The 27,030-nt window shown below is 49.1% G+C and overlaps 1 protein-coding gene across 7 annotated transcripts in view; it reads right to left on the minus strand.

Moving 5' to 3' along the window:
• NINL (ninein like) overlaps window positions 1-27,030 on the minus strand; it is a 193,973-nt gene that overhangs the window by 63,082 nt on the left and 103,861 nt on the right. For all 7 annotated transcript variants that reach the window (XM_053890483.1, XM_053890482.1, XM_053890484.1 and 4 more), the window contains 11 exons: window positions 26,902-26,998; window positions 22,832-23,010; window positions 20,295-20,361; window positions 18,147-18,337; window positions 17,297-17,449; window positions 14,741-14,911; window positions 10,350-10,486; window positions 8,783-8,923; window positions 3,114-3,288; window positions 1,933-2,043; window positions 1,252-1,332 (listed from right to left, as the gene is read on the minus strand). In XM_053890483.1, the coding sequence (XP_053746458.1) occupies window positions 1,252-1,332; window positions 1,933-2,043; window positions 3,114-3,288; window positions 8,783-8,923; window positions 10,350-10,486; window positions 14,741-14,911; window positions 17,297-17,449; window positions 18,147-18,337; window positions 20,295-20,361; window positions 22,832-23,010; window positions 26,902-26,998 (1,503 nt within the window). The remainder of the gene's footprint in view (window positions 1-1,251; window positions 1,333-1,932; window positions 2,044-3,113; window positions 3,289-8,782; window positions 8,924-10,349; window positions 10,487-14,740; window positions 14,912-17,296; window positions 17,450-18,146; window positions 18,338-20,294; window positions 20,362-22,831; window positions 23,011-26,901; window positions 26,999-27,030) is intronic.

Here is a 27,030-nt window from a genome sequence, read left to right on the forward strand (position 1 = left end):
ATGTTTCAAGAAGTCAAATTTTAAGAACCAAAAGTGAAATTAGTAACAGAGTCCCATGAAAGAAAGATGGATTTATGGGTGTTTGAAAGATTCAGTGGACTAAAGTAACGTATTAACTGATGGTTAGTTACAGGCTCTAAGTCCAGGCAACAAGCTTAAAGGGAGGGAGGAAACACAACATGTGACTGCAATCCCACCTGCACAACAGACCCTAACACATGCCAGCAGGAGGTTCAGGAGGAGGGTGACACAGCTGACAAACACAGGATTTCAGTAGGGTACCCTGGCATCGGGTTTGGAGCAGAGGAAAAGAGCACAGGGCAGGAAACAGTGGGTCATGTCACACTCCAGAACAGCATGGGCTCACCTTTATCCTCTGGTGTTGCCAAAGCAATGTACAGCAGGAACAAAGTCAATTCTGACTTTAATTTGGAGGGAGATCATTAAGAAGTGAATTGATCATAGACCCTTAATAACAAACAATAATGTTTTATCTGTTGGGGTCCTGGATCATTTTAAGAGTGTAACAGGGGTGTGATACGTTTCAGCACCACTGACCTATTGTTCACCACCTATGCCTTGCTCTGCGGTGTCTCTAACTAATGGATGGTCCTTGGTAGGTTTGGCTACCTGCATGGTGCCTGGAAACACTGAGGGGGGCTTCAGAACTGGTGCCAGTCTATCAGCCTTGGCCAGCCTGTGGGGGGCTCAGCATGGGCACCACACAGGCAAGTTGGGTCACCTCTCCTTGAAGAACATGAAACTTGGGAGGATCCATTAGTAGAACACAGGCTGAGATCACAGGCTCCACTTGCTCTGCTCATACACGGATGCTCCTGCTGACCCATACTGGACTATCCTTCATGTGGAGGTCAGGAATGTGGGCCACTATGAATGACAGGCCACTCCCAGGCAGGAGGGTGAAGTATGAAGCCTACACACCACCACCCAGGTGTGAACCAGTCAGACCCTGATAACTTGCACCATCCACCCATCTCATGGGCTCTAACACCCCACTCTTAGCAAGCACGGCCAGGTGAAGGCTGCGCAGCCTTCTGGCACCAGATCTCTGGAGGGCCAAGCTCTCAGAACCTTCCCCAGCATCATTGCCCTTGCTGTAAAGTGGGCTGGATGGTTCAGGGCAGGGGTGCATGAAGACCCCATGCACCAAAGACAAAAGCAATGTCCCAGTGCAAGACAAAGTAAATGTGATGGCTTGGGATGGCAAAGGGGGCCAGGTGGGGCACATACCCGGCACTTGAGCTCGTATTCCTTTAGGACCTCTACAAACCGCTCCTCCTGGACCAGGAGCTCTGTACTCTGTGGCTCCAGCTGAAAGTCAGACCCACACAGAAAAATGATAGGACCTCAGACCAGGTAGAATGTGTGCTGTCACCCCATCATGCTCCTCCCACTAGGCTCAGCATCTCCAGGTACAGCCTTCCATCCCTCCTCCTCCTCCCTCCCTTCATTTAAAATATCTCAAGGCAGATGGATGCTCTGAATTTATGGAAGGTGGTCATACTCTCAACTGGAGTCTGGGGTGCATTCCTACCTCAGCTGCCTGGGATGCCCCCTGCCTGGACCTCTCCATGCAGCACCTCCACTCCCCTCCTTCTCCCAAAGTGATGGGCAGGGCCAGATGGAGGGCCTCATGGTGGGCATGGAGCTCTCTTCTGTGCCCCCCACCACTGAGAACCTATCACTGGGGTCTGTACACATGGTGCTGGCGAGCCCTGGCTCTGTCACTAAAAGATCAGCACCCCTGCACTGCAATGAAGAGGAAGAAAACAGAAGGAAGGTCAATCTGCTGATTTTTCTCTCCATTCTGGAATTTAAGTAAGAAAAAACAGAATTCAGTCACCTATGGATTCAAGTCCCTGACACTTTTTACCCAGTAACCAGAGACTCAGAATCAGCAAAAGGACTTGCCTTGTCCTTCAACACAAATTCCAGGTCATTCTGCAATTTCAAGACCAGCTTCTCTGATTCCGAAAGCTTTTCCACAACTTCAATAATCTCCTTCTGTAATCGACTGTTTTCCTACAAGACAAAACCAGCAGTTTACCGGGCTTTGGGAGTGGAGGACAGAGCTGTCAGCAGCTTATCTCCCCTCTGCATCAAAAACTTATTTCCAGCAGTACTCCCAATCAGGGAAGAAACCTGCAAATGCAGGTGTCTGCTGCTCACTGATTGCAGGAGAGGAGGCTGTGCTGGGGAACCAACCCCACAGAACCCCTCACCAGTGCTCGTCGCTTTCCTCACTGCTCTTACTTCTCCCACCCCCAGTGCTCAAGAAGGCTATGAGTAACACAAGAGGCTGGGGGCAATCCTTTCTGAGCTGTTTTCTGAATGAGGGATTTGAAACTACACACTTATAGTTCAGATGTCCAGCAGGGGAGGAAGGCAGTGCCCACAGACATGGAAAATCATGGAGAAGAGCAGTAAGGACACGGTGTGGGCAAGGGCCCAGCTTCTCCCCCAGGCAGACAGAGACCAGGCAGATGTGGAAAGAATCTGCAGGCTCTGAGTTAGGAAAAGAAGAGGAAGGCAGGAGCAGAGGATGGACCAGGGAACACCTCACTGGATGGAATTAAATGCTGGGTGGCTGTGGATCACAGGACACTCACCAAAGCCCAGAAAACTCCCTCTGCTTCAGACCACACACCCAGGACTCCCAAAGAGTGGGCTTTAGGTTTTGGTCTTTGGCTGACCCCACAGATGCTCTGGTTTCCAGGGGGTGCAGCAAAGTTGGCCGCCGCCACTGACCCTCCATGACCATCATCCCCCTGACCCAGAGCAGAGAGTAAGAGCCCCACAGGTCTCAACCTGTCCTGGTGCCTCCACAACCAGAGAGAAGGAAGGGGTAATGCGTCTTGTGGAAAAGCCAGGACCCTTCTTGCTTTGGCTGAGAAATGTCCTATCTTTGTGGCTGCAGCAAATGTTCCTTAGTTGGAAATCGCAGGCATTTCCCTCCCACAGAAATGTAATAAGGTTACTAGGAGGTATTCAGTCCCTGACCAGGAAAATGTGGGATGTGGGAGGATGGACCCTCAGGCAACCTCATGTCTTTCCATGCAGGATGTCCTAGGGAGACACAGCTCCCCACCTACCTTCAGGGCCAGAGTCAGCTTCCCACGTAGGTTGGCCTCCTCGCCCCGCAGACGCTCCAGGTCCTTCTCCAGCACAGCTGTCTGCCTGCAGGTCTGCTCCCAGAGCAGCTCACGTTCCCTCTCCACCTCAGACCGCAGGAGGCTCAGCCTTTCCTGGTACCCCTGCTCCAGGTGTCTGCATGGTACACAAGGAATATGTCATGTTGGGTCCCAAGGGGCACCGCCTAGGCCCATACTGACCCCCGTCTCTCCAGGGACATCTCCCAAGCAACATGGCCTTTCTTCCTTGGAACCTTCCAGCCCACAGCACTTGGCCACACTGTCTGGTACTCCATTGTTCCTGCTTGACAGAAGGGGTCACTGAACCTCAGCTAAGCTGTAGATGTTGTAAGGGCAGGGGCCCTGCTTTAAATCCCGCCCTACCCTGGGTCTGGTGGTGGATGCCCCACTCAGGGCTGGGGAAGGTGACAAGGGATGCAAGCAGGTCCCTGGACCCTCTGGAGTGAGCTAGCGAATGCTTTCTGGGAGTACACCTCTCTAATGCCCTCTGCCTTTCAGCCGCCTTCCACACCACAGCAGCCATCAAATGCCTTGGATAACCAAATGCACACAAACGTAAGCCTCTAGTGCAAGACTCAGGCAACATAAAACCTGGGGACAGTGAATCCCAAAGCAATCAGAGGACAAGGTAGGAGGCATTTTTTTTCACCTCAGTTTCTGCCTTACTCTTTTTAAAGAACCAGTTCTATCAGCAGAAAAAAGTGCCAAATCTTAGTTTTATCACTGAAACAACCACTTAGCAGGATCTCTCAAACCAAGTCTCTCTAGACTGAAGATGAGCAAAACTCGTACTTCAGCAGAGAGCTTGGCAAAATTAATAATTAAGAAGAGAACACTGAGGGACACCTGGGTGGCTCAGTCGGTTGAGCGTCCAACTTCGGCTCAGGTCAGGATCTCGCAGTTTGTGGGTTCGAGCCCCGTGTCGGGCTCTGTGCTGACAGCTCAGAGCCTGGAGCCTGTTTCAGGTTCTGTGTCTCCCTCTCTCTGCCCTTTCCCACTCATGCTCTGTCTCTCTCTATGTCCCTCAAAAATGAATAAATGTTAAAAAAAAATTAAAAAAAAAAATAAGAAGAAGAGAACACTGGGGGCTTGTCCTCCAGCCCCTCCAGACAGTCTGGACTTTCATTCTCATCCCAAAACTTTAAGGAAAGAAATGGAGGGAAAGGAAATGGAGAAAGGGCAGCTGTTACTTAGGGGAAAATAGTAAGATGAATCTAGCTAATGTAACACTCCACAAACTTTTGGGGTAATTTTTTAAAAATACTTATTTGAGGGGCGCCTGGGTGGCTCAGTCGGTTAAGCGTCCGACTTCGGCTCAGGTCACGATCTCACGGTCCGTGGGTTCGAGCCCCGCATCGGGCTCTGTGCTGACAGCTCAGAGCCTGGAGCCTGTTTCCGATTCTGTGTCTCCCTCTCTCTGACCCTCCCTCGTTCATGCTCTGTCTCTCTCTGTCTCAAAAATAAATAAACGTTAAAAAAAAAAAAAAAAAAAACTTATTTGACCATACCACTCCACTCTTTAAAAACTTGTGAAATATCCAGCAAAAGGAAAATGGATAAATAAGATATGGTAGACCCACATAACAGGATGCTCTGTGGCCATCACAAAAGCATATGTGATATAATACCATTTTGTAAATAATTAGGTACATGGGAAAAAAAAGTGAATGACATAAAAAATGCCAGGAGTGATAATTTCTGGGTGAAACTTCTGCTTTTATTTTTACTTTTACCTGCATTTTCTGTAGTGAATGTGTATCATTTATTACTTTTGCAGTTAAGAAAAACCAAATACAGCCATAAAAGCCTCTTCTAGAAATTCCTGATAATGCTCCAGTACTCATGGGGCAAAATGCAAACTCATGGGGCCTTCACGTGTCCCTTCACCAGATTCTCAGACCGAGATAAGGTTTTTGAGTTTGTGATTCTTTGACCCCAGGAAGGACATCATAAAATTATTCCCATATGGTTGGGAGAGAATCAAGCCTAGCACACTGTGACTGAAGCAAATCAGTTTTCCGTTACTCAAACTGATCATCTCAAATCAATTTACATTTAGCTCTTGGACACAATTCTTGAAAAAGGAGTTTTCTCCCGTGAATAATATTAACCAAGGGCTGGGAGGTTGCAGTACAGGCTGTCAGCAGAGGAAGGTTGTGTGGGAGTCAGACTGCTCCAGAGTCTAGAGAGGTCCCTGTGGGCCCCTCTCACCCAGAGTCCCAGTGAGGCTTCAACTCAAGGTCTCAGTGGTGCCAGATCAGTCCCACTCCTGCTCAGGTGGGATCCCAAGTCTCCAAGTCAGTAGTGAGTCTAACAACACACTGTTAGAAGAGCCATGAGGAGGAAAGGGGAGGTACTGAGAAAGGAAAAAAGCTCTGTTGGCTTCTTCCAAGGTTCCTTCAGCTCCTAATTTGCAGTAATAGTCTCACTCTGTGGAAACCCATGCTGACCTCATCTCCTATTTTGTGAAGTCAGGGAACTAAGGAGGCTATGACAGGTGAGCAAAATCATACATCTGTAGCTACAAGAACCAACACTCTGAACATTCTTTTTTTTTTTTTTTTTTTTTTTAACATTTATTTATTATTGAGAGACAGAGAGACACAGAGTGTGAGCAGGGGAGGGGGCAGACACAGAATACAAAGCAGGTTCCAGGCTCTGAGCTGTCAACACAGAGCCCGATGTGGGGCTTGAACTCACAAACTGTGTGATCATGACCTGAGCCAAAGTCGGTCACCCAACCAACTGAGCCACCCAGGCACCCACACTCTGAACATTCTAATTTCACCTGCGGGAACGCGCTCAGCAAGAAGGGGTGAGCAGGGCGGCTTGCGGCTGGATGCCACAAGGGAATCAGCTAAACAGAGACAGTCAATTGCTGACAAGAGACAAACTGCAGTTATTTCCTAACTAAACGCTCCTTTGTGATAAACACCACCCATGCTCCACACTGAGATAAGGGAGGCTCAGCAAGGCCACAGTCAGCACATCCACACAGAAGTCAAGGTGTCCATTGCCGGTCTCCCCACCCTGGGCTCCTCGGCCTTACTGACACCTCCTTATAAAACCATGTTTATTTATTTTTCTCAGGTTTGATTGGAAGTATTTTTGAAAATTTGGTGAAAGGATCCTTAATGTTTGGGTTTCCTGAACATTCCCATTATCTTGGGAGAGTCTTTTGTGCAGGAGTGTTGGAAGTGAGTATGCATGTGTGCACACTTGTACACACACACGTGTACTCTCTCACACTCATGCCCCTTGACACCATCTCTTGCATACTCCTTCTCCACACCAGGCAGAAGTAGGTGTGGACATCCAATGGTGAGCAGACGAAGATCTCAGCCTGTTGCATTCAGCCTTCCCCAGCCACCCCCAGGAAGGAAAGGCCGATTCTAGAGTCCCACAGACTCAGATGTGTGGCTCTGCTCCATGCAGAGCCTGCTCCCCCACAGACGAGGAGTAACAGCCACAACTCTCCCTTGGATCCCTGAGTACAAGGATCCTGTGGGAAGGTGAGCTGATGGGGTTCATGTGCTAACTTAGGTTGGCAATATGTGACTCCAGGTGACCCCAGCCTGGGAAGGTGATGAGCTCTCTACCCTGCAGTGCTCCTCCTGCATAATGGTCTGTTCTCACACTTCTAATACATGGCAAGCCAGGGCCTCACACTCTCTTATCTTGGGGACAGTACAGGACAAAGAGAGAGGAGACCTGGCTTCAAATTTTGGGCCACACTTGTTGCATGATTACAGGCAAGCTACTGCACTGCTGCAAGCCTCAGTTTCTTTAGCTGAAAAATGGGGCTAAAATGGCCTGTTTGGGGTAACTATGGCTGGTAACTCAGGTGACACTTGGCATACAACAGGAGCACCACAACAGTAACAGTAGTTTCACAGGCCAGAAGCTCCTTCCTGGGGGCCGATCGGCTCCTCAACCCCGAGATCTCTGGCTGCACAGTGGAGGCACACTGTGTCTCTGGTGAAGATGAACTGGAATGGGCTCTTGGGCTTCAACCCCACTGTTTAGTTGGACTGGCCCCATGTGGTCATGAAAGCCCCCATCTGCTGTGGCCACCTAGCAGACCTGCAGAGCCCCAGGAAAGCTGGCTGCACCCCAGGATACCTCCAATCCCTCCCAGTGTGAGCCATGAGGCCCTGGGGTAAGGACTTTGTAACTGACTGTGATAGTCCCCAGGCATGACAGGAGCAAGCCTTCCTAGGGATGGTGCTCAGAAGCCTGCAGTAAGGCAGGTGGGAGCAGGTAAATGTCCCTGTGAAGGCTATTATGCTGCCCAGCCAGGGCCATGTAAAAGGGGCTTCATGTACATCACGCTACAAGACCCACACACACTGCCAATAGGGCTGGTGTAAGAAAAGTGTTACCTTCAAATGCTACAACCACACAAGACAGGGAGAGGCAACATCCCAGAGGCACAGGAATGAGATGGCTTGTCACAAGCTCTCAGACATCTGCTTGCTGAAACCATACATGCCACGTGAGTTATTACTTCTCTTTCTCATACATTTCGCAGAGGCCCACTCTCCACTAACCCATAGGCATGAGATGCGCCCGGTGGCTGCATGCACCAGGACCTGTTAAGAGCTCGAAAACACTGACCTGTGCCCTCCTGTGCAGAGGATGGTCTTTCACCATTCCCATTTCACAGATGAGGAACCTCAAGGACTCTGTCCACCCAGGATCACAGCAAGGGCTGTTGAGGGAGAATGAGGAGGGGAGGCTGGCAGCCCTCCTGTGCCCCCACCACTAGCACTGCCAAAAGCTGAGTGTACCACACTGGTTTTTCCACAGCACACACCCTTTGCTATACTTGAGGAGACACCTTCAAGTGACAAAAGCTTTGAGAAAGTAAATAACCAGCTAAGCTCTGCCAGGGATGCCTAGCATAGACTGTACACCAGAGTGGGGTGAAAATCTCCTCTTTGCCTGCTCCAGCCTGGGAGATCCTCAGGGGCTGGATTTCTTCACATTTTGGCTAATAAACCAGAGAATGGGTTTTGTGTCCATAAAAAAAAGATCAGAAATCCTTTCCTCTGATCTGTCCAGCCACCAGCGTGACTGATGGAGCAAACCGCTCACCAGGGATCTGTTTAACTCATCATAACTTACAATACCTGAAGTCACGTTTTGGGCTCTGGGCTTCTACCATATTAACCTCCTTTCAACAGGTTCTAAAACCATTCACCAGCCCTCTCTCAAAACATTCATCCATGTCACTAGCCACAGGTACACACAGAAGACACAGTTTGGGTGGGACAGACCCCATAAGTAAAGCGGAGGATAGGAATTTTCCCTGCAGCCCACAGGCACACATAGCTGGATGCCCCTGCACCATGAGCTCACATCATAAAGAGCAAGGCTACTATTTTAAATGCACACCTCTTATTTCAAGGAAGGACATCCCCAGAGGTGCACCTTCTAGATTTCTCCTGGCTCAGGTGAGGAGGGCCTCAGCTCCACCATGTTCATGACCATGGCCTCAGCTAGTGGCAGACCCACATCCACCACCCACCCTTGGCCAGAGCCGGGGAATCATGGCCCAGCTGCTGAGAAGCCATGGCTCTGCACTTGGGTATGACTGCGAGACCTACTGGATCTTCTTCTCCGTGAGATGCTCTAGGGCAGAGTGACAGTCATCCATCTCTTGCACAAACTCCAGGTTCCTCTTCTCAGCTTTCTCCAGGTCCTGCCTCGCCTTGTCTCGCTCCCTTGCCATCTGCTCCACTTGTCCCCTGCCACAGGAAGGAGACAGTGTCAGAGGGGGGATACCTGCTCTGGGCCCAATAACCCCTGTGTCTCCATGAATGATAGAAAGGGCTGCCTTAACTGGGTGCTGAGCATGGGCAGTGCTGTGCTCTGACCTCACTGCTACTACTAACCATTTCCTAAAAGTGGTTTCCAGAATTACTATGCCTGTTTTGCAGATGAGAGAGAGGCTAAATGACTTGTCAAGGAAGGTTTCTGGAAGGTTTCTGAATCAAGGAAGTCTGAACGTAGAGCCTTATGTTGTGTGACACCTCCAGATGGCCCAGAACAGGTAATAATTTATCCATGTCTCCCTCTTGTCCCCTCTCCCAGGGATCCCCAGCACCTAATCCAGGACTGGACACATGATGAAGAGAAGGCTGGCACCCATCACCCTGCCTGGTCACACCCTGTCACCTGCAGCCAGGTATCTGGATGAGTCACTTAGAGCAGAATGTGATTTGTGTGTGTAGCTCTCACTCTTTCCATTTACCCCAGTCCCCACATGAGGTTATGCACTAACCCTTGGCACTTGCTATTCTGGTGACTGTTTATCCCCCTGAAGGAACACAGAGCTTTTCTCCCTCCACCCTCCCAAGGCATAGTCTCTGGTCCTATTCTGAGAGTGCCTGAGGTCAGAAAGCTCATCTGTCAGCATCTAATTGAATGCAAAATCCTGAGGATGGAAATCATGATTTCTTCCCTGCAGCTTTGAAACATCAATAAACACAAAAACAATCTTTATGCCAATTTGCTGAGCATATGGATGGCCTGAATACTCAGCTAATTGAAACCTGAACCCAACTAAAATGGAATGCATTCTCAGGCCCCCTGTCATTGTGCACTGGGTGACCATGTTGAGGAACACTTCGTTCTACTGTCCTGCCAGCTGCCCCAGCCCAGGACCCTCTGCCTGTTCTTGGAACACATCCCTGCCAACTGTAAGATTTCTGTCTCTGCACCCGAGAGCTCCAGTGTCAGCAGGATGAGTGTCAGGTTCAAATTCCCCCTTTGGAATGTTGCTAAAAGGAACTAAGGGAGGACCTCAACATCAGTTTCTAGGCTTCTTACCAAGTGTGAAAGCAGACTGGTGACTCAGAAATTCTGTGGCCGTTAAAGCCCTAGCAGCAGCTACCACACAGGCCACTGGGTCCTCAGGCCCCTCTGAGACCACACAGGAGGATGCCACTCGAGGCACAGGTAGCCCTCTTCTGCACTCACAACTCAGCTCTTTCCCTGTCCCACCAAGAGTGCCCACTAAAGGACAGCCAGTGGGAAAGGTGGTGTCAAGTCCCTTATCCCCTGGGACTGGCTTGGGGTAGACAAGGGCAGACTGCCCATTTCCCTCCAGGCAACGCAGCCAGCTATACCTCCACAACCTCCCCAACCTCCCCAACCACACTGGGCTCTTACTGGCGGAAGCTCAGCTCCTGGCGGTAGCAGGCCAAGGCTGCCTGTTGAGTGGCACCACCGACCATCATGAGCTCATTCTCAAGGGCCCAGGTCAGCTCCAAAAGATTCACCTTCTCGTCCACACTGAAGCCAAGACTCTGGAAATAGCAAAGCCCATTGGGCGGGAAAGGATGTGTGACTTCTCCAAATACTTCCTGGCTTTCCTAAGAATAGGCCAGGCCCAGATCCACACTGTCCTGGTGGCAGCACCTGCCAACTCTTCTGTCTGTAAAGTCTCTGCCCTTCCCCCACCCATGTTACTCTGGTCTCCCCTCCCCCATAGTCCCTGTCAAAGCCAAGTTCTCCCCTCACCCCTCATCAGGGAGTATACGACCCAGGCTGGACAAAGACCTTCTTCCTGAAAAGGTAACTGACACAGAAGCAGAGGACGTCATGGGGACTGATAAGAGGCCGGCGGAGAGGCCATTTTCTGTGAAATAAGTTGCTGTATGAACCCTGCTAGCCTTGGGAGCTGTGTGAAGAGAACTGACCTGAGCCCAACACCACCAAGAAGCAAGCAGAGGATAGATGTAAAAGAGCCCTGACGACACCTCTGGGCACCTTCTCCCAAGTGCCTGCTCACGTGAGCCCGTAATATCCTCTCTCCTTAAGACATTTTGAATTGAGTTTTTATCATTTCAAACTAATAGAATCTCCATGAAGTATTATGTATGGGTGGGTAGTTTTGTTGGTAGGAAAACGATCTAACAGAGAGATGAGCCATGGCCTAGTGGAGTGGAGCATTCTTTCCCTCAAGATTTTGAAAATAAGAGAATAAAACCGTTTACATTAAATGTATTGTACCACAATAATAATAATAATAAACCATACCCATATACCCCTCTGCTCAACTGACAATAACTAACACTTGCTACATTTGCTTTTTTAGTGTTGAGTATTCTTGACCTCTGCTCCTTCTATGATGTCAAAAAATTACAGTTACACCCACATCTAGAGGCAGGCACCATGTCAGGGACTGGAGAGAAGGGGCCACAGCATTCTCAGTCACACAAGGAAATGAGGCATGCTCCCTTTTTTTAAAAAATTTTTTTTTAATGTTTGTTTATTTTTGAGACAGAGAGAGACAGAGCGTGAACAGGGGAGGGGCAGAGAGAGAGGGAGACACAGAATCTGAAACAGGCTCCAGGCTCCGAGCTGTCAGCACAGAGCCTGACGCGGGGCTCGAACTCACAGACCGTGAGATCATGACCTGAGCTGAAGTCAGACGCTTAACCGACTGAGCCACCCAGGCGCCCCCCTTTTTTAACTTATAAAATGGAGACCAGGCTTTCCACTGCTCCCCCACTTCCCAGAGCGCTTCTGAAGAGAAGTGACATCAGGGTAAAGCATATGGAATAACTGGGAAGCTCAAGCTGTTATTCCACAAGTAAAGACGTCCCAGCCATCATGTCACCAGACAGAGGGCACAGACATGATTGGTCACAGCAGCAACTTCCTGACCAAGAAGAAAGGAGTCATCAAAAACCACATGGCAAGGGTGTAAGCCAGCCTCCAAGACAGCCCCGTGTCTCTCACCTCCTGGCACCCATACCCAGGTATTCCCCTCTCACACACAACAGGGCCAACCTGTGTCACACACAGGACACTGAGGAAGTGACAGTGTATGACTTCCAAGGTTGGGGCTTGGAAGACACATAGCCTCCTCCTCACTCTCTCTTAGATGGCATTCCCAGGAAGTCACTGCCTAGTTGTGAGGAAGCTCAAGCAGCCCTAGGAAGGGGCCATGTGCAAGGAATGGAGGCCTCGTGCTACAGCAAGTATCAATCTGCCAACTTGGGAGCGGCGGTCCAGCCCCAGTCAGTCATTCACAAGACTGAGTACTGGCTGACATCTGATCAACCTCAGGGGAGACCCTGAGCTAGAGCCACCCACTACATAGCTCCCAAATTCCAGACCCACAAAAACTGCTCAAGACAAGAAGAGTTATTGTGTTTCAAGGTGTAATTTAGTGGTAATTTGTCGAGGAAGGACAAATAACCATTCCCAGGCCTCCTCCTAGAGCACTCTCAAGGGTCTGGATAAGAAGCTCCCTGAAATGGCCAGGGGTTTTGAGAAGCTGGGTATGTGATGTCAGCACATCCACACTAAGGGCTCACCCAGCTGATGCTTCCTTCTCAAGAGAAAGGCCTTTCTTTTTCAGACATGGTGTGCTTGGTTGTCTTGGTAGGACCAGCAGCCTGTGGTCTTCACCACCAGCATCACAGGTAAGCAGTTTCTGAGAGCGTCGAAGGCAGGAAGGGCCCGACCTGACATACCAGGATACCCAGAAGGCCTGCCCCACTCACTGCTGCTCCTGCCCTGGCTATGTGGGCTCAGGCAGCGACCTCATCTGTCATGTGAGACAGAAACAACTACACTGAGTGAAGAGTAAACAATGTCACAAACTTCACAGGTCCTTGCTTGGTGCCAAGTGCTGAGAGTTCAGTAAACACCTCTGCCCTTCAACAAAATGGAAGCAAATCCTCAATGCAACTAGTAAATTACAAATTGCTAAGGAAATGGAAATATTCTCTGACAGGAGGAAAGCAATAAAAAGGGTAAGTTATGAAGTGTCAGAGGCAAATTAGAGACTCACCACGCTCTAAAGGCAGCCAGCCCACCTCCAAATGACAGGGAATCAGGAATACAGTTTCAGGGAGAATCTCAAAACTGTGAATCCCTTTGCTCTTTGCCCTCCCAGGGGGCCAATCTAGTGACTAGGGCTCAGCCTCCAGCTCTCCCAAGGGCCAGGTGCCCAGTTCTGGCCTTACTGTCCAGTCTCTGCCCAGGCTGCTGGGTGGCCACACTCAGCAATGGCTAGGCCCAAAAGGGCCTCGCCCAAGGTGTCAGGAGGACTATCTTAAAGGTTGTCATTGAGCTCCTCTGTGAACTGTTAGTTTGTGCTAATAAGGACATTTTCAGAGGCAATATAAAAAAGCCTACCAAGAGTTAAAATGTGTAACTTCAGAAATCTAGCCTACCAAGAAACACCAGCATAGGAACAGGAGGATATATAATCTAAACAAAATTTAGAACAGAAAAAAAATCTACATGTCCAATGATAAGAAAAAGGTAACAAATTAACAAGATATACAGTATACCAATTTTGCAAAAAAAATTTTTAAAGCTGGAATATCCAAATATATATTTCTTTTCTGTGCTGGGGAAAAGCTCTGCAAAAACTCCCACTGAGCCGTGAGGTGTTGCTACTCCTACAGAATGGGAGCAAAAGGGGGCAGGCTTTATTACTTTATGATTTTGTGTACAGTTGACACTTAAAAAAATTTTTTTTTAATGTTTATTTTTGAGAGAGACAGAGTGCGAGCAGGCGGGGGTCAGAGAGAGAGGGAGACACAGAATCTGAAGCAGGCTCCAGGCTCTGAGCTGTCAGCACAGAGCCCGATGTGGGGCTCAAACTCACGAACTATGAGATCATGACCTGAGCCAAAGTCAGACGCTTAACCAACTGAGCCACCCAGGCTCCCCCAGTTGACATTTTTTTTTTTTTTTTTTTACAGCACAAAGTGAAATTTGGAAATGAAGATCAGCAGTCCAGCTTACACACACACTTTTCCCCAGTATTCTTTTCTTACCCTTGTTCAGCCCCTGTGCACAACTGACTTGACTGCCCCAGAGCAAGCTCCCTTCAAACCCCAGGGGTCTGGCCCTGTGTCCCTAGGGGAGGTTGGACTGGCCCCCAGAAGAGGCCTGACCCCATCTGAAGACAGTCTTATGGGCCAACCCCCCGAAGAGCATGCAGGAACTCGGGAGGAGGCAGCAGGGCAGTGTACCTCCACACCCAACACGGTGGAGGAGGGGGTCCGGGCAAGCAAATGAGGGGAGAAGAGCTTGGCCAGCCAGGCAGCAGCTCTGGGCAGAATTCGGGTTCACTATGGAGCTCATCTTCCACAAAATGGAAACACTCAGACTACTGGGACAGTGACATCCAGTAAGATGTCTCTACCACAAGGTAGGAAATTTTCTCCCCTCGTCTGGGATGGACCTCCATTGTCCAGGTAAGCAAAACATCTCCAAGGCTAACAACGTACTGAGGGAAATGTCTAAGATACCAAAACCTACCTTCAAGTGGATTTGTTTCAGATTTGTTTTCTCTGCTTATTTATTATCTCTTAAAGTTAAAATTTCTTATATTTTAATGGCAAAAAAGTAAAGAGGAAAATGATTCTAACAGGCCTTCCCTACATGGGGTTCCCCCAGAGAGTGCAGGCCCTGTGTGTCTGTGGGATTCTCTGTCCAGCCTCCTCTGAGAGCAAAGGGCCCTGAGGTCCCCCGCTGGCCCCATGCTGCCTGCATGCTCCCTCCAGGGCAGCTGTGAGTGACCAGTTCCAGACCTGCAAGATTTCTCTGCTGTTCCGAATCCCCTCCTGGGCCCACAGGGTGATGAGCTGCTCAGGAAAGGCAAAGCCGGTGCCATCATCAATACTGCACAAGAGGCGCAGGCCTGAGCACACGGACACCAGGGATGATGTTGTGGCAGTCTGGCAGCTGCCCTCCTCCAGGACCTGTGTGTAGAGAAAGTGGAAGTGCCTCTTGTTTATTTTTAGTATTTTCCAACTTCAGTAGCCTGTGCTCAACCTTTCACTGTCTCATTGAGGTCTGTCAAGAACAGCTCACACAGTGACCATTAGCTCTGTCTCCCAGACTAGTAAACAAAGGCATGACACCATCTCACAGTGTGCCCAAGACTGCACGGCTCTGCAGGTAGCAAAGTGGGGATTTGAACCCAGAGATCCGGGCACCCAGCCTATTGCCTTCTCTAAGACACTGGTGCCTGCTTTCCTACTGTCTACCCGAGGCTTGGCCCAAGGAACACATTCCAACACCCGTGTGGCCTCACATGTCAGCAAGAGCTTCTTAGTGGGAGGCATGAAGGGGTTTTAACCTCTCTCTCCCAAATCAGTACTGGTGTGCACCCGGCCTCAAAAAGCTAGAGAAGGCACATGCCAATGCTCAGAAATCCAGCCTGTGGAAAGAAACCCAGGACAGGCTTAAAAGAAGAGGCCCAAACAAAGTCACCCATCTGCTCAGGCCTCAGAAACACATCTCATAGCTGACAGAATTGGAGAGTTTTAAGAGGAAGGGGAAAAAAAATCTCTTGGCCAGAAAGCTGACCTGTTAGGCTTAAGGGCTATGAGAATCCATCAAGCAAGACTGCTTTCTGCCCCAGGCTGGCATTCTCTTCAGAACCAGCATTTGCTATCTGGGGCTATAAGAATGAGGAAAAACAGTCCCTTCCTTCTGGCCACTGGGGTTTCCGGCCCCCCCACCGCCCCTAGGGAACCCTTTCCTTGTTGGCCTCCTCTCAACTCCCCTCAAAGGAGTCTCTGCTATTCCTAAACATTCCAGGCTTTTCTCATTGCCTGAAACACTTCCCCCCAATGCTTCCATGGCTGGGCACTTTCCAGGGCTCCACTCTGACACCCCCTCCCATCCCAGCACCTCTCTCCTGGCACTCACCACCTCAGCAGGTACTCACAGGCCCATATGCTCTCATCTGTTCTCAGCCATATCCCTATCTCTTCATAAACACTTAGGAATTGGGTGCTTACTAAAGCTGTGCTAGGTACAGCCCTACAAAGTAGGCATGTGACTCCATTTACAAAAGGGGAGAGGACAGACAGCTCAAGAATGGTCAGAAACATGCCATGGCCACAGTGGAGAAGCTCAGATAGCCAAATGCACCTGGACCACCCTTGTCTCCCTCCCACCTGCTTCCTTTGTGAGGACCGTGAACTTGGGGACAGGCATGTCATGGTGTAGCGGTGGGGGGGGGGGTGCTGGGCCACATACTTGGGGGCCCAGCACCACCATGCCACGCAAGAGTCCACACACACAGGATACAACACCCTCCACCTACAGCTGTGTTAGCTCAGGGCACTTCCTGGGTAGTCAGGTGTTCCTTGGGCACCTGTATCTGACTAGAGGTGGGTCCTGCCTGGTCTCATTCCTGCGCCCCATGGCTCAGAGTCCTGTCCAGCTGTGCTTCCTCATTGGGACACAGGAACAAGGGCAGCTCCACCACAGAGGAGGCACCCTCCCTCCACTGGCTCCAAGCATGACTTGGTGGGACTTCATGGCCTCTGACCTTACATGGCCTGACACTTTCCTTTAACACTCCTAGTTTCTTCTCTCTCCATTCTCATCAGGTTCAGATTCAGAAATGGGACTCTCAGATTACACCTAGTGCAGCAGAAAACAACATTACTCATCTTGTACCGCCACCTACAAACTACAGGATCAGCCACATCAGCAGAGAAGCATTGGCAAGACTCCCCCAGAGAACCTTGCCCTTTGGTGGAAGAGGGATGTTCTCCTCTCCTGGGATGGAGAAAAACCAAATGCTAAGTCAATGGTCAGCAAATGAGATCACAATTTAAATAACCGCCTAAAATCTGCTCTTCTCCATCTGCAGAGACCTGGTATTTGAATGAGAGATAAAATTCAGGAACACAACACAGGGAGAGCACAAGGAAAGGAGTACCTGGAGAGCTACTCCTAGGGAAGGTACAGAGTGCTCTCACTGCACCACAATGGGGAGGAGAGTAGAAGCTCTTCTAATAGAAGGTACACTGGGATAGGCTTCTTGAGGAGAAAATTGAGGAACTGCCATGTAATCCTCATAAAACCCCTATGAGGTAGACACCATTTTACAGATGAAGAGCCTGAAGCTCAGAGAAGGCAAATAACTCATTCAGGGATACACAGTTAGGGAGGGGCAATGCCAGATCAGTAGAAGACCTGTGTGATTCTAGAATCTAAATCACATGGCCTCCCACTCACATACGTATGTGTACATACCCCCACCAACTCCCAGGTCTGTGAAGATGATGAAGGCCAGAGTGACAGCAGTTGCTGCTGTGGTTCAAAGCTTAATCATCCCATTTTACCTGGTGATGAGACCAGGACATGCTCGGTTTGATGGGAGTGGAAGACTCTGGAAGTGAAGTGGGCCCGTGATTGAATAGGCCAAGCTGGAATTCCTCAAGACTCACTCTGCCGTCTCCATCTTGATCCAGTTTGTTAAACAGGTCCTCCAGTTCCTAGACAAAAGCCGCCACACCTGTGCTGAGGCCCCACGCACAAGCAGCTGCATGCCAGTCACCACCACCCAGGCCTTCCCTGGGCAGTCTGCTTGTCCTTACCAAACTCACCTAATGTCCCCTGACTCTGTCTTGTGACATCTACATACCTGGTCAGTTTCCACCCTGCTGTGAAGGGGTGCCACGTGCACTTCCTAATTCCATAAATACCCATTCAGAGTAACTTGCTGGATGGCAGGAAGAAGACATACATATGGAGGGGGTCCTGGGCCCCAGCAATTCAGAGAACAGCAAGGACAGCAGGACTAAGGGGAACTTTAGTAAGGAGGCACTTCCCCATCACATAACCACTGCCCACCCCCCTCCCCTTGGCCCCTGCAAGGGAGTGCAGCCTGCCTCAGAGGGCATAACATCTGGGTTGGGCGGTAGAACTAGGCGATGCAGGAAGGGGAAAGGGCACTCCAGGCAGAGAAAGGGTCATAAGTGCAGGTGCTCAGAAGCTGGTGAGGCAGGCCATACATGACCTGTGTGGGCGCAGACCTCAGCAGAAGCACTGGGAGTTACCAGAGGACTTTAGACCATAAAGTAGTACAACCACATCAGTGTCTGGAGGGTGAAGGGACTCTCCAGATGCAACAGCAACCTGACCACCACAAAGAACCTGTCCTTGAGTGTGGTCTGCCTCAGACCCTCTCACCTCCTTCTCCAGTGCCTGGAGCCCGATGCTTTGGCAGACCACAGCCAGCTCCTGCTCGCTGAGGTGGCCGCTACTGCCAACACCTAGCTTTTCCCAGATGCCACGAACCCGGCTCTCAGGGGTGTCCAGGGGGAGGCTGCAGGGCTTCTGGAGGCATCTGAAGACCTCAGAACCCCAAGCTGGCAGCTGACCTGAAGCAGGAAGAGTGACAGGTAAACCTGATGTCCAGGTAGAAGCACTTAGGGGAAATATACCAATGCTGGCAACTGACTCTGAAATCAGATGGATGGGCAGGTGGACACACTTGAGTAGTGAAGCATCAAAGGTGGAATCTAGGTGATGAGTACATGGCTGTTCACAATACGATTCTTTCATCTTCATTCTGTGTTTCCAAATTTTCATAATAAAATGTAGGTGAGGGTGGGAGGAACCTCTGGTCCATGTGGGGAAAGCTTTTTCTCATAAAGTCAGACCACTGGAAGCATATAAAAGAGGGCTGCATTATTTGTATTTACAAAAAACAAAACAAAACAAAAAAAAACCCTAGTTTTTAAAAAATAAATTTCAGAAACTAGTGTTTCTGAGCTTTGCCAGAGAAACAACTTGTGGAATGGACAGACATTGGGGGTGCCCGTGAGAAGCCATCATGGATGAGCCATGCTTCAAGCCAGACATTCCCTCTACAGTCGGTCCACGCCACCCAGCCTGACACAGAGAGGCAGCTCAGACTCCACATGACTGAAGTTCCCCATCAGCAGCTTGGGTAATGGGCTACTTTGACATTAATTACTTTGATAGCCCAACTAAGAACAAGAAAGTCACTTTTCCTGAGGAAAGCCAGGCCTGTGTGCTCATGAACAACACTGTGTTGGGTTGAGGAAAATGCCTTAAAAAAATTTTTTTAATGTTTATTTTTGAGGGAGGGGAAGGGAAAAGAGACAGGGAGACATAGAATCTTGAAGCAGGCTCCAGGATCTGAGCTGTCAAGCAGGGCTTGAACTAACAAACTGAGAGATCATGACCTGAGCTGAAGTCAGATGTTTAACCGACTAAGCCACTCACGCACCCTGGAAAATGCCTTTTTTGAGATCTCTTCCAGCATAAAGTGTCTGAAATTTCTAAGTAAAAGCATAAAAGCACCTCTGATACTAGGGTCTATTTCTCAGGAATGGCAAAGGAGATAAATAAATCCTCTGAGGTCTGATGTGAGTTTCATGCACACTGTCAGTTCTAACCCAGTGAAAAGGTTTCTGTTCGAGGCTAGGAAGAACCCAACCTGCTCTGCAGGCAGAGAGACCCAAAATTGCACTGTGCACAACCTTCCTTTCCTGCCCTAGATTTAGAATTTGAAACCAAGACGGTTAAGATGTGGTCACTTGGCTGCTCTTCCTTCTCTGTGTGCTTTGTCCAGCAGCTGAGGTGGGTGCTCAGGTCAGTTCCCCTGACATCCACTAAGTTAAACACGGAACAATGGCTCTCATCCTTGAGGATCACAATCTAGATCATGCTCAGTTCCAACTGCTGATTTTTTACTGCAGCAGAAATTCAAAAGGTCAACTGTGGTCTCCCTCTCCAAGTAAAGTTTCTGCACTTTCTCCTCTGTGTGGGAGGTATGTTTAAAGCATCCCCAGACACACATGTGGGCACACTGCTATCTTATGTACCCCTGCTTTTGCCTTCCAGTTGCCCCTGCAAGGCTCCTGAGGGCCAGGACCACATCTGCTATTTTATCTGGAGCACAGACACAGAGCCACTGGAGGTTGCCAAGACTGCTTGCACACAGCCAGGAAGACGATGTGCCCAGGCCTGGCACATTAAGAAGGGAGTGCAAGAGGCCTGGGACCTCAGGCCATGCCTGCCACCTGGAGTCATGCTGGTCCTCACAGATTGCGAGATGTGGCCCAACCATACTGCCCCCTTGGCCAGGGGCCTCTGTCCAAGGATCTGACCTCAGGGGATGCTGAGCACCAAGTGACTACCTCCCAGCTGGGACCACTTCTGGAGAAGGGGCCCACCAGATACAGCACCCACTCTGCATGCTTCCCAGGAAATTACACATGGCTGGCTCACCAACCAACAAGCCAGCTCCTTGAACTTCAAAGCACCGATCAAAGATAGGGAGCACCAACCATGAGTCTGTGGCTTTACCTTGTGCTTCAAACAACTCATTCTGAGGTTCTTTAGCACTTTCAGCTTCTTCATCTGACTTGAGACTCTATAGAAAAACGAAAAGAAGGATATATTTTGGAGCTAGGTAGGGACTGAGGAAGAGGACAAACAGCTGGTGAGATGCAGCTCCTCGGGCAAAACCCCCCACCTACAGATGGCCTTTGCACCAAGCCATGAGGCACAGGCACAGAACAGCTCCTTCTCACAGACCAAGCACTACAATGTAGACACAGAGACACATGAGGCTCCTCAACATAAACCAAGTCATCAGTACTTAACACTAAAAACATAATCAAGCACTTGTACCCAAACAGGAATGAAAAATGCTCCCCAAACCAACACCTCCTTGTGGTGCTGGCTTCGGACACCAACACTGGAGAGGAATGGCCAGGGAGTATGGTCAACCTTCCACTGCATGACATTATCTTGCTCAAGCTTGATGGTCCTCACTTCTCTGTACCCTGTCCCTTATCATCCAGATCAGTTCAGCAAACAGTTGGAGGGAGAGTAGTTCTCCCTGTCCCTCCAGGAGCTCCAGGGACAGCATGATACATAGCAAGCACTGACTCCTCAGTGCCCTTTGCAAGCTGTACCCTGAAGGGGGCAGGCCATCAAGAAACACTTGACTGTGGGGTGCCTGGGTGACTCAGTTGGTTAAGCGTCCAACTTTGGCTCAGGTCATGATCTCACAGTTCGTGAGTTTGAGCCCCACGTCAGGCTCTGTGCTGACAGCTCAGAGCCTGGAACCTGCTTCAGATTCTGTCTCCCTCTCTCTCTGCCCCACCCCCGCTCATGCTTTGTCTGTCTTAAAAAAAAAAAAAATTAAAGAAACACTTGACTCAGGTAAAAACCTCATGTTTTTGTGGCCAAGTTGGCTGACTACAAAGTCAAAGTCTGCTTCTGACAGGTGCTATGCATCCCACATCTGATTCTGGAAGGAATGCCAAGTTGGCCAAGACTCAGCACTCCTCAGAGCCAGCATTGAAGTGAGAGTGGAATCTGGGAGCAGGTGGTATGTCCCATTTTTCTAATGCATTCAGCCCAACTGACAACCCTAAAAACAGCATTCCTCCATGTTCTAGTTCCAGGGATCAAAGATGGTTTTAAAAAGCAGAACAGGGGGCGCCTGGGTGGCTCAGTCGGTTGAGCGGCCGACTTCGGCTCAGGTCATGATCTCACGGTCCGTGAGTTCGAGCCCCGTGTCGGGCTCTGTGCTGACCGCTCAGAGCCTGGAGCCTGTTTCAGATTCTGTGTCTCCCTTTCTCTCTGACCCTCCCCCATTCATGCTCTGTCTCTGTCTCAAAAATAAATAAACGTTAAAAAAAAATTAAAATAAAAATAAAATAAAAAGCAGAACAGCATAATGGAGATAGAGCAGACTCCTTAGACCTCTATCCCTGCAGACCAAAGTTAAAAACGATAAAAAAGTGAATGCCTGGGATTTGTTGGTATTGCCCAGGCATAGCATGTCCCTGAGCAAAGAAACTCTAGGATTTAAATAGATATGCTTGCCTCAACAAATGCTGAACATATAATCAAATTAATGTGAGGGTCTTATTGAAGATAAGTCCCCATAAAGCCCCACCTGACAAAATGGACATCACAGAGAGTAGGAACCAGAAACCTTCTGGAATTCTTGAAAATAAGTCTAAGGACTCCACAGTTAACTTGAAAGTTATGGATCTGTCCCATGGATATTTCCTGACATGAAGGCTGTAAGGCTCCAGCAGACCATCTTCTGCAGTATCTCGGCAGCAGTGAACAATTTAGAGACATGGGAGGATAGAATCAACCCTCAGAGCCCTGGGAGGTCTCAGCACATGTTTGCCAAATTGTAAGTGGTATATTCTTGGCATATTCCAAGTGTTCAAGGCAGGTGGGACCATGGGCCTATTGGTACTTCCAAGTTCCTAACCTTACAAGGGCACCAGAAAGGCATCTTTCTTTCTTTTCTCACTCTTATGAAACCATAAAAAACAGCCTTCTCACAATGGTGGGGGGAAAGTTGGTGGTGATAAGCAGGAGAGGGAAAGAAACAAGTGATTTTAGCACAAATTCTCCACTGCCCTAATGTCTGAAGAAGTACACTCTGGCCAGAATTCCCTGCAGACAGACCCAGAGACACTTTAACAATTCTTTTTTTTTTTTTTTTAAGTTTATTTATTTATTTTGAGAGAGAGACAGAGAGAATGAGGGGGGGAGGGGCAGAGAGAGAGAGACAAGGAGAGAACCTCAAGCAGACTCCACACCTAGCATGCAGCCCAACATGGGGCTAGATCTCATGAACCATGAGATCATGACCTGAGCCAAAATCAAGAGTCAGTCATTTAACCAATTAGGTCACTCAGGCACCCCAGACTTTAGAATGAAATGTCATTCCCCAAACTGCACCCTTGTTTCTGGCAACTTGAGATGCCCAGAAATGCCCACCTGCCCCTCACATCCTCTTATAGTCATGTCACAATGACTAAATGAGATGGTGGCCTAGGGTGGGGAAAGGAGGAACTCGGACCCACCTCCACACTTTCCAGAGATGCAGAGCGGCGGAGCTGGCCTCTCCCAGTGGCCCTCGCCTGCTGTTCTGGTAAACATTTGGCTCCTGTTGCAGAGCCACATGGCTCAGGCTCAGGGCAGCTCCAGCGACCATACCATTTAGAGCCACTCACATACTTTGGCGGGACAGCACGCAAGGCAGCTGGAAAGAAAATATGAGGTTTGGTGGAGGGGGTGGGGAGGGACAGGGAGCGGATGATCTGTGCACACTGCAGCAACACATTTCAAGATACGGAGTGTAGCTCTCACAGAGGCACACAGAAAATGTCTGGAAGAACACAGACAGCAGTTAACAGTGGTCAATCTATTCCTCAGGCAGGGAACTGAGAAACCCAGGCTGGGAGATGGAGACTTTCTACTATAAACTCTATGTGCTATTTAAAGTTTTCTGAGCATACTGCTTTTATGTAGTAAAAGACTACTACTAATACAAAAAGACTTTTTGTTTACATAATAAGAGACTAATACTAATAGCTTTTTATACAAAGAAAAAAAACCCTCCAATATTCCAGCAACATACTGTTCTAGAGACCAGAAGGTCACTTCCTACCCTGCTTACTTCAGGACCCCATCTGGACAGGACTGTCAGGGAGCTGTGGGCATGGACCTCACACACAGCCAAGGGAGGCTCAAACTCTGCAGGTCTGAAGTCTGGGGCAAAGGCAGGCATGAGTTTTAGTCTGGGATTCATGAGAATCTCTTAAACCCTAATAACCCTTTGCATTTCCTTCTTCCCTCCTTACCTGTTCACATTTGAACACAATGTGACCTCTCAGGCAGAGAAGAAATGATACTGACTCTGTGAGGAATTTGGGTGAGTAAGAAACAGACTTGGAGAGGGTATCATGGGCAGCAGCCAGGACACGACATAGGTTCAGAGGGAAGCAGCCAGCATGGGCCAGTTGGAAAGAAAAGCATAGGATCCAATGAAGTAATTCCAGGCCAGGAAAACAGAATTTCACTGAAAGGTGTCATGCTTCTTTAAGTCAAGTACCACATCATTCCTTTCTTCCATTCCCCCTGACCTTGACCCCTGACTCCTGACCTTGAGACCACATCAGAGGAAGGGGCTGGGTCCAGCCTGGCCAACTGAAAGTCCAGTGATGCCAGTGACAGACAGACACTGGGGATGAGGGAGGAGTTTTAGGGAGGAAGATGCCAAGTTCCATGTGGGATGTGCAGACTATGAAGTGACAGCATGACATTTAAGACAGCTGACAATATGCAGGGTGACTATAGCATGTCTCACCTCACTGGGACACTTGAAGGTAATCGTAAATTATACCAATCAGCCTGGGACAACAGGCATGTGATGTACTGAAGAGGAGGGCAAAGTTTCCAAGCCAGCAGAGAGAAAAAAGGAGGGAGCAACCCAGCAGTGTTCAGAAGGGGAAAACTATAAATATGGAGAAAGGCTCCTAACAGAGAGCTGCCAAAAGGGTAAGTGAAAGTCAGTGAATTTGGGCTCTTGCATATGAGCATCGTTTCTGGTTACAGAGAGGCTGTGGGCTGGCTGATGTGGGTGGGAGAAGAATCCTCCTTCCACCTTGAGGGGGTATAAGAAGAAGGAAAGTCGTATCAGGCAGGAAATGGGAAGCTGGGGCACAGTTGGGAAACCAAGTGCAGAAAAATCAGAGGGGCTCTGATGTCCCCTTGATCTGCCATGAAGGAAAGGAGTCTCAGGCCACACATATGACCATTTAATTGAGGACAGCTTTGAGATCTGAAAGAAAGGAAAAAGGCAAAGAAAACAAAAGAATTGAAAGAAGAGGGGGGAAAAACCACAAGTCCTAGAATACTTTCTTATCTCTTTGGAGAAACTGAGTGCATGCCAGAGATCTAGTTTTAAGTTTAGAAGCTCCACACATTCTCTAGCATGGGAGGAGCATATATAGTGTCAGGGACCCTGGGCATCGCCCTTCCATTCCTATCCATGATCACATGCCACATTCCCAAATCTTGTGTTAGTAAAGGCCTGTGGCATTCTTCACCTCTTTCAGAAGAACAGTGTCAGACAAAGTGACCAGCGAATGCCCCAGGGGTCATGCAGGGTTCTCTACACTATACCCAGGTGCCGTGTAGCCTTTAGCAGCCAGCTGAAGGAGCGGGTTCTGGCTACACTTGTATACAAGGGCCCAGTGCTTACAACAGGAAAACCGGAACTCAAATCTTGGCCACAGTTCCAAGATCTATGTGGGATCTTGGACAAATCCCTTCACACATCAGCCCTCAGTTCCTCATCTGAATAATGGGTATGATAATGCCACAGGATTCTGTGAGCCTGGCACACTGAAGACAACTGATGTGAGGTATCATCCTTTCCACTCCCCATTCCCCTGCCCCAAGCTCTCCCACTATTATCCCTGTTATCTGGTCATGCACCTGCTCTAGACCAAGGGTCTACTGTGGGAGGAGCCTGCTGCGGACCAGAAGGAAAAGAGCTCCCTCCTCGATCTCATCAATACCATACCTCCAACCTCAAACACATTGCCCCATGCCCTATTTCACTCACTGCCCAATACTCACCACAGGTAGCCAAGATGGGTCTGAAGCACATCAAGTGGCTGTCATTCACAGCCCAAAGTCCAATGGAACAGGCACCGAGAATGTCCATCACCATCTTCTGACCCTCAACCCACAATCTACATGCCCCTGAGTGGACCTCTTTCCAAGCCCTCCCTCCACCTCCTGACCATTACCAAAGCCAGGGGGCATTCCTCCTCAGGATGTCCCTTCCATTTGGAAATTCTATCTTTGTCCCTCCAGCCCCATTCCCACGACAGGCATGTCAGCACAGCACAACACTACTGCCTGACATAAGATACATCTGCAAATGACTGCTGGTCATGTAATGGCTCCCACCCCTGGTCAGATCTTCCCAAGGCTGGTGGCATCCTATCTGTTCTGCCAACCTCAGTGGTCTAGATATACCTTATGTCTGCACTGAGCTTTCAAATCTTGAAACTTCAACTGCTCCACAGTTGAAGATATAAAGTTCTACTTTATCTTGTCAACACTTCATGCTGTAAGGACAGCACGCAGTATTATTTGACACCTGTGATACTGTGATTTATAATAAATATATATTTGGTCTTCACCCCATCCCTGGCAACCAAACCTGAGTTTATGTTAATGAGGTGACCCCTAGAATGCCCTTCAGAATGGGGGCTGGTTGCCTGGACACCCAACCATGTGATTAGAGGGTTAGAACTTTCAGCCCCACACCTGACCCCCAGGGAAGTGGGAGGGGCTGGAGGTTGCATTCAGTCATAAATAGCCAGTGGTTTGATCAATCATGCCTATGTAATGAAGCCTGCATAAAAACTCAACAGGATGGGGTTCAGAGAGCTTTTGGAGTGAACACACAGAGATTGGGGTAGAGTGGTGTGTGGTGAGAGGGCATGAGCTCTCCATCCTTTCCCCACACCTTGCCCTGTGCCCCTCCCTCTTCCATCTGGCTGTTCCCAAGTTCTATCCTTTTATAATAAAGTGGTGATTTACTAAGTAAACTGTTGCTCTGATTTCTATGAGCTGCTCTTGCAAATGAATTGAACCTAAGGAAGGGGCTGTGGGAATCTCTGACTTACAACCAATCAGAAAGAGAGGCAACAAGCTGGACTTGTGACTGGCATCTGAAGTGGGGGCCATCTTGTAGGACTAAGGCTATAAGGCTATCTCCAGGGAGGTAATGTCAGGGTTGAGTTGCAATGTAGGACACCTAGATGGTGCTGGGGAATTGCCTGGTGTGGGACAAACTACCACGCATTTGGTGACCAGAAGTGCCAGAAGTATTCAGAGTGCTATGTGTAAAGGAAAGCAATAGAGCTTTTCCTCTCCAACACTATGGACAAATAAGGAAACAAAAGAAGAAAATCCAATGTCTCATCCCAGTCCACATAGCTTGGCAGTCAGACAGTGGAGTTAGGATTTAATTCTCAGACCTACCAATATCCTTCAGTCTGAATACCACACTCCTGAAGGTAACAGATAAATAATGAAAAAAACTTAAGGTGAGTGGAGAAAGTCCTCTTACTAGATTCCAAGGAACTACTGTCTTCATCCGAGGGGGCAGCACCAGCATTTGATGACAACACTGCCACAAAACCTTCCTTAAATTCCTCAAAGTTAACCTGGTAAATGTAAGAAAACAGAGGTCAGTGTT

Source organism: Panthera pardus, unplaced genomic scaffold, assembly GCF_024362965.1.
Source record: "Panthera pardus isolate Hobbes unplaced genomic scaffold, ASM2436296v1 HiC_scaffold_25, whole genome shotgun sequence".
In the NCBI taxonomy this organism is placed as follows: domain Eukaryota; kingdom Metazoa; phylum Chordata; class Mammalia; order Carnivora; family Felidae; genus Panthera; species Panthera pardus.